Below are 11,361 nucleotides of genomic sequence, written 5' to 3'. Positions count from 1 at the left end.
ACGCTCACATTCTTGGTCTTCACCGGACCCTTCCACTGGATCTCAACGTCTCTTCGGCGTCAAAGTTTGCTCTACCCTCACTTGTATCCAGCGAAGCGAGCGTCTTCTATCCTCATGCCCGGTGCATTGGTTTATAGTACCTGTCTGAAAAAGGACAGACTTCATCGTCTTCATCAAAAGGCCTCTCGCCTTTTGTGAAGCTTCAATGCGGAGCAACAACAATGAGCAAGAACTCATTGTCAACCGGCGCTATGTCAACAGTGAGACCCTCACAATCTCCACTGAATTGATAACCCCTCATCTCTCAAACCCTCTGCTTCTCTTCTTTTTCCTCGTCATCTGTTTCTTCTTCCTAACCTCCTTCTAAGCCTTCGCTTTCTTCATCCTCCATGACTCCAATATCTTCCTCATGCGAACTTACCTTCGCATGGTCTCCGCTTCCTTCTTAGGTTCGTCCTTCTTTTTGATGTTGCCAAAAAGGGGGAAAGTTGCAAAATCTTATGAACTTAAGTCGGTCAAGCAACATGATCATCCTTTCATCCGATGATCATGAGGAAGATTAACCAGAGGATAAGACCTCAATTCAACGGAACACAAGTGAGAGTGGAACAAGCTTAGGAACATGAAGACACGAAGATAGAAGATGAAGATCAAGAAGTTCAAGGCGCAGCCAAGCAGACTGCTGGAGTCCATGGGTTTCCCCATGATGTTTTTGTTTTTCTTTTTACTCCAATGTAAGTCTTGCTCTGTACCTCGACTGATGGCTTATCGGTCCTTTTTAATAAAATGAACTTCTTATTGATCTCAACCTGAAGACAATGACTCTTTGTCCAGGCTCTGATTATGGTTTTTCTGTCTTCATTTTAGTTCTGTTTTTAGAACTGTTTTCGTTCTTGTTCTAAGTACAAGTTGTTAGGATCTATTGTTAAGGGGGAACTGCTTTCACCCCTTGTTTAGAACTTGTACTTTGAGTTCAGTCTTTTTGCTGTCTAGAACTGCTGTGTGGTTTTGGCATCATCAAAAAGGGGGAAATTGTTGGGAACCTTGTGGAATATCCTAACCCTTATTTTGATGATACCAAAATTCATAGGACTTATTTGTAATAGACTAGAACCGTTTTGAACTCAAATGTTAGAGTTCGTTTCTAGTTTAGTTGCGGTGTCGAAGACTGAAGACTGAAGACTGAAGAACGAAGACTGAAGACTGAAGACTGCAGATACCAGTTGAAGAATCAGTTGAAGACTGATTATTTAATGCGCGCAATGGACTGATACTAAAGTCAAGTATCAGTTGAACATTCCTCCTAGGACTGATCTTCCAACGTTCAGAGGAATCCACGTACGCACAAGTACAGCCGCATTAAATGCAGAAATCTCAATATCTTATCTCTGCAGAGGTCATTCCTATCTGGTGGTTACTTTTCAGAGATGTCACATCTCTTGTCCATCAAAGAGAGCCGTTTCCACACAGACAAGGAACCTCGAAGATTGAAGCCTCAGCCCAAATTCGAATTGCTCTCCAACGGAAGAAATCTTGAGGACGATTTACGCCAACGGATCTATTCAAGAGTACTCCTACAAATAGCGCTCGAGGATCACTTCAACCTTCACCGATTCAACAACATAAGCTGAAGCTCTGCCAAAATAGCTACTCAGCCTAAAGCTTAATCGCCCAAAGCTTGAATCGAAGAAGAGAATTCCAAAGCCAAAATCAGTCACTGCTGATTACATACATTCTCTTAGACCCTAGGCATATATCTGTTTACCCAGAAGCCAAAGGTCAAACTTGCTTCAAAGAACTTGTTCTTTGTAAGTATAGTTGGCACTCGTTTAAACCTCTCCCCATAAGAGTGTTTGAGTGATTCGGAGTTCAGGAAGGTACTCTGAACTCTGAGTGAAAAGTCTGAGCACGAGGTGTGCTTAGCAGGGAAATCCTACGCGAGGTGTGTGGGTGCTGAAGAGGGGTTATCTTCAGTTTACGGTTGTGTGCACCAGGCAAGCACACGGGTACGGTTTGCAGTGCACCAGGCAAGCACTTGCGGAGTGGATTGTTGGTCTGATCAACCAGCCGTGGATGTAGGAAAGGGTTTTTCCGAACCACGTAAAAGTCTCTGTGTTATTTACAGCTTTCAGTTTTACATTCATACTTGTGCTATTTCAATTGATAAAACTGAACACTGACTAACAACAAAGAGAAACCTTAATCCAACAACTTGCTCCACCGAGGCTATTGCGAAACTAAGTTTAATTTCTGCTGCGTATGATATCAATCTGACTGAACTATCCTCTGATAGTAAGGAAGAGCGATATCATCTCTATCTTAGCAAACACGACTGAAGCCCTTATTTGAATCAGTTAAGTTTCAGTAACTTAACTGATAACTCATTACTGAAGAGCTTTCAGTATCAGTCGTCAACCCTGTTGGTCAAAACTGATTTCAGTAAAACAAGAGTCTTTGTTTGCGTGTAAAGTTTCGTTTTTATCTCTGACTGAGATCCCTCTGATTGAGGTCAGTAGATAGTCACAAAAATAGCCTATAGTTGTATTCCCCCCCCCCCCATACACCTATTCGAGACCCCCGGACCTAACAAAAGTAATTGCATATTCGAATTGGTATTCAAATATCATTCGAATCATATTTTACTATTCGTATTCGATTTGTATGCTGATTCGTGAATACTCGAATCGAATCGAATATTCGTTTCATTTTTTACAAGTGTATGTTATACAATTTAAATTGAATATTTTATTAAAAAATTATTACTATTTTTAGTTTAATTCGAATATATCCAATTCGCGATTTTAATAAAGAAAAATTCTAAAATAATATTTCAAATAATACGGAGATCACACACATTACATTTACTTAAAATTCAATAATATATGCTAAAAATATATTCTTCTGTTTCAAAAGCCAACTCCCAAATTATAATACAAACCTAATATTCAAAAGTTTGGATAACATAAGTAAGTATTTGAATAAAGCAAGCATCAATAAGAACTCTTATACAACACTTCAATAAATAGAAGTATGTCAAAGCACTTCAATTAACTAGAATTATTTGAATAAATAAAGCAAGCATGCGGATGCTATCAACACTGTTATTATTGTAATTCACTTTTATTTTAATAAATATTATTATTATTTATTTATTTTACTTTAAATCTATTTTATTATTTATTTTTGGGCAAAGGTGCAGATTCCCCCCTGTAGTACACCCCCGTAGAGCTTTTAGCCCCCCAAACTCGGTCAAAGCGCGTTGACCTCCTCAAAGTCCCGGAAGAAGGGTGCAATTAAGTCCAATGCCTTGACGGGCGTTTAACGCCGTCTTCAATTTTTTTTCTCGCTGGGCCCCACCGCTGGGAAACCACAATCCTCAACAGATACGGCGTTAAACGGTGCAAAGAAATCCACCCCTGAAGAGAAGAGGATCGAGAGAGCGAAGAAGGTGGTAGAGAGGTTTAATCAGGACACTAATTTCCAGTTCCTGCAAGATCGCGTGTCCGATCTCTTCGCACAGCGGTTGAGATCAGATATGGAGATGCTGAAATTGGGGAATTTGAACAAAATCAGCCTCGCCGCCAAATGGTGCCCCTCTCTGGATTCGTCGTTCGACAAAATAACCCTGTTGTGTGAAACCATAGCGAAGAAGGTGTTTCCGAGAGCGGAATATGCAGAGTATGAAGGCGTGGAGGAGGCGCATTACGCGTATCGCGTGAGGGATAGGCTGAGGAAGGAGGTGCTGGTGCCGCTGCAGAAGGCACTGGAGCTGCCGGAGGTGTATATCAGCGCCAATGATTGGGGATCTCTGCCTTACAAAAGAGTGGCGTCTGTGGCAATGAAAACATACAAGAGTAAATTCTTCAAGCACGATGAAGAAAGGTTCAATGAGTATCTAGAGAAAGTGAAGTCCGGCAAAGCCAAGATCGCTGCAGGCGCATTGCTTCCTCATGAGATAATCGCGTCGTTGAATGACGAAGACGGCGGTGAAGTCGCGGAGCTTCAGTGGAAGAGAATGGTGGAGGACATGGCCAAGGCGAAAAAAAAAAAAATTGAAGACGGCGTTAAACGCCCGTTCAAGGCTTTGGACTTAATTGCACCCTTCTTCCGGGACTTTGGGGAGGTCAACGCGCTTTGACCAAGTTTGGGGGGCTAAAAGCTCTAGGGGCGTGTACTACAGGGGGTATCTGCACCTTTGCCCTTTATTTTTTAGTATACATATATATATATATATATATATATATATATATATATATTTATTTATTTATTTATCGAATATTTTCGAATACCGAATCGAATATCGAGATTCTCAAATCGTATTCGATAACTAAACAAATTGTATTCAAATAAGAAAATTTCATATACGAATATAAAAAATTCAAATCGAATACCGAATCGAACCAAAATTATTTGATTCATTTACATCCCTACTCGCAAGGCTATGGGCGATAATATTTTGATCCCTTCTGATGTGGGGTGAATTATGTGTTGATCCAGGATCACGCCACACGGCTTACATAAACAAATCAGAGTATTAGAGAAGACCAGACTGGGGAGGACCAGACTAGAGAAGCCATGACCAGAGCAGGCCGGACCAGAGAAGACAGAAGAGAGAAGGCGGACCAGAGAAGACTGAACCAGAATAGCAGCTCCAGACTTGGCCAGAGAAGTAACTGCCAGAGAAGCGGTCCCGAGTCAAGTTAGGGAGGTGGTTCCAGAGCTGACTTCAGAGTCAACAATCCGACAAAGAATCTGACAGCTTTCTAGGGCGTATCTGCTTAGGCCTAGGTAGTTAGTGCGCGGAGCGCGTGTTTTAGCATGAAATGACTGTAATACCCTTCTAGTAAACTCTATAAATAGCTCACTCCTATCATGTAATACACACGATATTCACCACATTCAAGAACACTCTAAAGCTTCTCTCTCTTGCATACACAAATTCAGGTTAACCCAAAAGAAATCTCTCCGTCCAAATACTTAGCTTAATTCTATACTCATCAACTGCCGCCGTCTGTCGGAAAAGAGTCTAAGACGTGAGGAAATACTGTGTGATCATGCCTTTCTAGAGTATCTATCGGAGTTCTGTATCTCCGGGCGGGTATTCCAGGTTTGAAGGCACAGAATATCGAATGAAATGCGTGTGAATCGAGTGATTTATGCGATAAGTGGAGAGTTGAGCTGATTATGGGGTGGAAAATCACTGGCGTTATGTTTAAATTTCATTTCACTCTAACGATTATGTGTTTTCGTTGAAGTGGTTATGGCATATTTGTGTTTTTGCGTACTAATGAAATATGTGCGTTTAATTTGGAGGTTATCATCGTTTTTATGAAAAAGAGTCTGTCAATCTGAAGGTTGTTAATGTGTTGAAACGATATATAGGCTGAAAAACCTTCCTCATGCCAAAGGATCACTCTGCGATCTAGGTATAGAATGATACAACGCCACGTACCTTTCGTGTTTATATGTGGATCTGAGGGTCTAGAGCAAATTAGAATGTGTGTGCTTCGCGTGCTTATGACTGTTGTTTGCTCTATCCTGGTACGGAATATTGATTGAGAACTTCCTTACATAAAATCTTGGTTATGTTCTTTAAAACTGGTTTGATGTATGTGAATGGTGAAATTCTGACTAAAATCTCAGTTCATGCTTTGTAAAAGCTGGTTGTGTGTTTTTTCGTGCGATGTTTGCGAAATCGCAGGGCTATAATAATAATTGTACTCACAATCTTACACAAATTCAGGAAATGGAGGACATCACCATTTCCCGGAACCTTGATGGGGATTTCCAGAAGGAAACCACTGACGCCAATCCCCTTCTGTCTGGAAATATTAAAGAAACACATTCTGTTGGGTTAACACCGCCAGGAGCAGCCGAGCCAATAATTCCACCCCTGTGCAGATCTATACAGGGCTGTTGTTGATAGGGCCTTTTTCACCAGGACAGGGACTGATATATGTTACTATACCAACGCAATTGCTATCATTACTGAACTATTCATGCGTGGGGTAGATGATGGGGATCCCATTCACCCCCTTAACCCTGGGAGTCATGCCAGCATCGGGACTTCCAGCTCCGTTTACAGGAATTCTGGAAACTACACCACAACCAGTTCTAGAGGGACACAACTTGAACAGATCTGACATTCCAAAACGATAAGGACAAACTAGGCCCTTGTACCCGGGAGATATGGATAACATCGATGACGTAGGGAATACTTCCAATAAAACTTCTAAAAGAACGGAACATCAAACCAACAATCCAGTCGAGGATCCAGAGCTGTTAAGGAAAAGAGTTTCCCTCCTGAAAAAGCATGTCCGAGAGTTGGAGGCAGTGATAGAGGGAAAAGAGCTTCAAGCAGAGACCACCAGAGGGATAAGGGATAAAGGGAAGAGTCGAATCACCATATCCAGGAAAAGGCTACATTCTAACGATGAGCAGCGACGAGAAAATGATGAGGAGAACGGTCAGGTGGAGGAGGAGTGGATCCATTCTTCCTACCCTGGGAAGAGCAGAGCACATGCTTTTCGAGCACCCTATGGAGAACGACCGAAGTATCGGTGAACAACGGGGGAGCGTGCTTACATTCCACGCTTCTAGTCTAGCCTATTCACAGAGAAAATCTTGACAGACATCCTACCTAGCCATTATAAGCCAATCAATATCGAATATGATGGTTCTGAAGATCCAGAGGTGCATATTGCCAGGTTCGAGACCGTGGTAATGCTTCATCAGTACTCTAAGGGCATCAAGTGTAGAATCTTCTCCACCACGCTAACAGGTCTGGCGCAACAATGGTTCCGAACACTCGATCCAGAGTCCATCCATTCTTTTGAAGAATTCCACGACCTCTTCACGTGTAAGTTTGCCAGCTCAAAGCGGACGGTAAAAACATCGATGTCTTTCATGAAGATAAAGCAGGAGCCGCATGAAACATTAAAGGAGTATGCAACGAGATTCACTATGGCTTCTCTGGTGGTACCCAGAGCTGAATCATAGATTAAAGGTTATGCATTCGTCAGGGGACTGAAACAATGTGCATTCTTTGAAGAATTATAGATTAATCTGCCTTCCGATTTCGATGACATAATGGCCAAGTTACCAGGATACATTTAGTTGGAAGAGGTAAAGGCTGCTCGCAGAGCTGAATATGAACGCAATAGACCCAGAAAGGCAGAAACCAGAGCAGAGCAGACATTATGACCGAGCTAGTCGGGCCCCAGCCAGCTGTGAATACTGTGAATCAGTTCATCGATTTTACTCCTTTGAATACCCCACATGAGAGGATTTTGACATAGTCAAGGACGAGCCTTGGTTTCGCACACCACCCGGTTACGAAAGAGGAGTACCCAAGCCAAGGCCCAACAATCTTTTATGTCAATATCACAACGCCTACGGTCATCCGACACAATATTGTCACAACCTCGAATGCCAGATTGAAATACTCCCGAGACAAGGAAGATTGGACCGATTTGTTAAGCAGACACCCCCACCTCAACAGGGTAGGGGGAAAGAAAGACAAGAGGGACAACGTCCAAAGGGAAAACGTGGAAACAGAGCTGGAAATCCCCCACCTGCAGAAAGAAGAGTGGTACACATGATCATAGGTGAGGAGGATGGCCCCACGTCCAATCGAGCAAGAAAATAAGTTATCAGAGCTGCCAAGGCAAGAACATACGCTTCACATGTGATGACCATACGACAAGATAACAAAGAGCCAAACATATCCTTCGGACCGGCTGATTTGAGGAATTTAACATGTCCACAGTGATGCTTTGGTATTTTCCGCGGAAGTGGCCAATTGCACAATACACCGGATCTTTGTGGACACAGGGAGTGCAGTCAATATCATATACAAGGATTGCTTGGCAGCTATGGATTTGAATGCAACTCTGAAGCCCTTAGGGGCCCCTCTATATGGCTTCCCTAGAGAATCGATCACTCCGGTAATAGATTTTCCAAAGCGGGAGCATCCATGTCGCGGCCCGACTTCTAGCTAGTAATAGCATAGACCAAGTATCACGCGGCTAATTAGGAAAAAGGATCGATTTAACAACAATAACAATAGACCATTGATTTCAACCATTTCATAATAAGGTTTGATCAAAACAGAGGCGACTCTCATAACGGACAATATGCAAATCAATAATAGGCATTATTAGTCCAGTACTAAGTTAATTAAGTCATCAAACCTTAATTTTGTTTTACAAACATTTCAACAGGAGATAGACAACCACAGTCGTGACACACAAAGTATTACATCATTACAAAGTAAAAAGGTATCCAGTCATAGATGTTCACAGAGCAACACAAACAAAAGCATAATCGGATCACTCCGTGAGGTCAAAACGAGATATCATAGATATGCCATCACAAGCCAAGGCATACACCTTGAGGTTTGTGATGATGCAAAAGTGAAAATAGATAATAGACGTCATTTTGAAGTGTCGGGTGAAACAGACTCTTCGTACATAACGCCTCCTCATCTCCATCTCTTCTTATCCTGCACATTTAGAAATATATGTAGGGCTGAGTAACAAAATATTACTCAGTGGACATGTGCCGAAGATAATTTGAACAGTGCTACTTAGAGCTATAGGTTGAACTTGCCTGTAATTTAGCAAAACACAAGTATATAAATTTTTAGAAGAAAGTTACATGTGCCTGCCATTTTTTTGAAACAAGAGATAATAATAATCCAACATATATATTTATATATATATATATATATATGTATAAATTCAACAATAAATCTGCAATATGGATATCCAATAACATAGAGTGCATGTACCTCTGCTACTCAATATTTTCCTCATCATAAAGATGGTAATAGTAACAATATGGGGAAGAGAAGGTGGCCTCCTTTCTCAACCCCGTGACTGGCCGATGCATGACAACGGCTCACGATCACCATTGCGCACATACCTTAACTAGTAGCCTGTCAGCTCACATAGTTCAAGGCCGATCGTATTACATTGTAGCAGGTACAATTCACTTCATAATCACTCAATCAAAACATGGCAAGTCAACAATTTTAATCACAATATACTTAATAATAATAATAAGAAGTTTAGTCGAAATATTTTTATGTTTTTAACCCACATATTAGGGTTAGAAAATATGCCCACCTGTCGTCCTCGCTTTCCTTCTTTTAGTGACGTAGATTACCCTATCGCTTTTCCTCGTTCAACCCTTGATAGCATGAAAGTACGTGTGTTTATTAATATGGGAAAAGGTAAGCGACATGCATAGTGAATTATATTATTCACTCATTTCCAAATAAATCGTGTTTCTCTTTATGACATATATATATATATATATATATATATATATAGGGGTGGGCTAGAATAAAAACACTTTTAAGTGTATAAAATATAAACGTTTCTTAATGTACGAATTTTATGTAGAACACGTATGAATTTATCCAACAGACTTACAAATTGCGCAAAATAAATTTTTGTTACCTTTGGGATTCGAACTCAGGACCACGAATTCATCCAACAGGGTTACAAATCAACCGTAGATCTTGATGATCTAAGGGCTGAAAATCATTTATATTTTATACACTTAAGAGTGTTTTTATTCTAGCCCTCCCCTATATATATATATATATATATATATATATATATATATATATATAGGGTGTGGTTCTAGAGAGAACTACATTATTTGTGAGAACGTGATAACCATCAAATCTAATGCATTCACTGTAAAAATTAATGCATTCGCTATTAAAATTAATGCACTCAAAAAAATATAAAAAAATTGCTCCCTTCAGGATTCGAACCCAGGATCTGCATGAAGGAATATTAAACTGAATTAATACTCGATTTGCCCGAAGATCATTTCTTGGATTATTATTAATTTATCATACAACGATTAATCCCTAACATGCCCCTATGAATTTAAATGTTGCACGTTGGAGTTCAGAAATACCTGAAGAATTCAGAAGAATTTGTCAAAATCGCAGCTGAATAGACCAGTCAGCTTCAAGCCTTTGTTTGAAGCCTCAAACGTCCTCAAATCGTATTTTTCCCAGAAATACGACTTCTTCGTCTTCGAGAGAGCTTTCTGTGGCCGCTTGTTTTGGTTGAATCGGAGTTCTGTGGAGGAAGTTATGGCTGTTCTCCCGAAACTGCCAGAACTTGATTTCCTGCGAAAATCTGACTCCAGCTCAGATCTTCTGAACTGTATCCCGCTCAGCTTTCACCGTTGGATGGACAACGAGCTGTGAAAGTCCCAAGAGAGAATTTGCCTACACATTTCTGGCGCCTCTCTGCTCTCTCAAAACCCTAATTAATTAGTGTGTCTTTTTTTTAGAGCAGACAACTGTATTTAAATAAAATAAATACGAGGAGGCGCCGGTTTCTTAGTAATAGGCGTGTTCTCTCTTTGCTAGGGCAAGGAGACTTTGGGCCAGTCCAGGGACCAGATACAAGGAATAAAGATGGGCCTCAAATAAATTAATTCTCCATGGTCAGCCCAGACCATAATTAATTTATAAATATTAGTTCATTCCACTAGAGAACCAATACTGACTTACCCCTTTATTGCCGGTGATGAGTCGGGGCTTGTATTTAGACTTATTAAATCTCCGTATTTAAAATATCCGACATCCATTAATTAATTACAGCTCTGACAGCTTAAATTAATTAATTTCTTTGTAATCCTTAAGCAGTACCACTCAAACCTTATTATTGCGCCTGAACTTAATCAACCTGCAGGGTTTGACGCAATAAACCTTATTGAGCTCCTTAAGGGGATGTCATTATCCTATACCGGATACGGGTACTAATACAAATAACCAAATATCATATATTGACCGCTATCACCCAAGATACAGAGTACTCAAGTTACTATATAACTCTCATCCATAGTAAGTCAAAGTGATATACGAATCAACATATATATTTGAAATCTTATTAGTATTAAGATTCTATTAAGTCACCGAGATCTTTGATTCTTCACTTAAGTCAGACAGAAGAATACATCTCACTGTGGTCCTATCAATACGTTATGACGTACCGGTATAGACAAGTAGTCAAGACAAACTACTTCCATCTATACCGCATCCTAAACCAATGACTCGTCCTGAAGTCATCTCGACTGTGATCATTTTATATCTCTTAAGGTTATTCCAATTATATAATCTTATGTGATCTACAACACACCATATAATCTACTTATAAAGAGATAAAGGACATACATGTGCAATCATGAACACAATCAGATAGGAGATTAGATAGTGGTAACAGGAAACATTGTATACAAGCATAAAACGTTCTTGCTTTATAGTATACAAATCCAACACTGCATTCATTCAACAAGATGATACATCCACCGTAGATCTTGATAATCGAA

The 11,361-nt window shown here is 40.3% G+C and overlaps 1 protein-coding gene across 1 annotated transcript; it reads left to right on the top strand.

Annotated features, from left to right (window-relative positions):
- The first annotated feature begins 3,535 nt into the window (after positions 1–3,535).
- LOC131004464 (uncharacterized) lies at positions 3,536–4,138 on the top strand. The gene has a single exon (XM_057931154.1). The coding sequence runs from the start codon at positions 3,536–3,538 to the stop codon at positions 4,136–4,138; it is 603 nt and encodes a 200-aa protein (XP_057787137.1).
- The last annotated feature ends 7,223 nt before the right edge of the window (positions 4,139–11,361 follow it).

The sequence above is a fragment of the Salvia miltiorrhiza genome, unplaced genomic scaffold, assembly GCF_028751815.1.
Source record: "Salvia miltiorrhiza cultivar Shanhuang (shh) unplaced genomic scaffold, IMPLAD_Smil_shh original_scaffold_404, whole genome shotgun sequence".
In the NCBI taxonomy this organism is placed as follows: domain Eukaryota; kingdom Viridiplantae; phylum Streptophyta; class Magnoliopsida; order Lamiales; family Lamiaceae; genus Salvia; species Salvia miltiorrhiza.
This window is presented reverse-complemented; position numbering and strand designations above follow the sequence as displayed.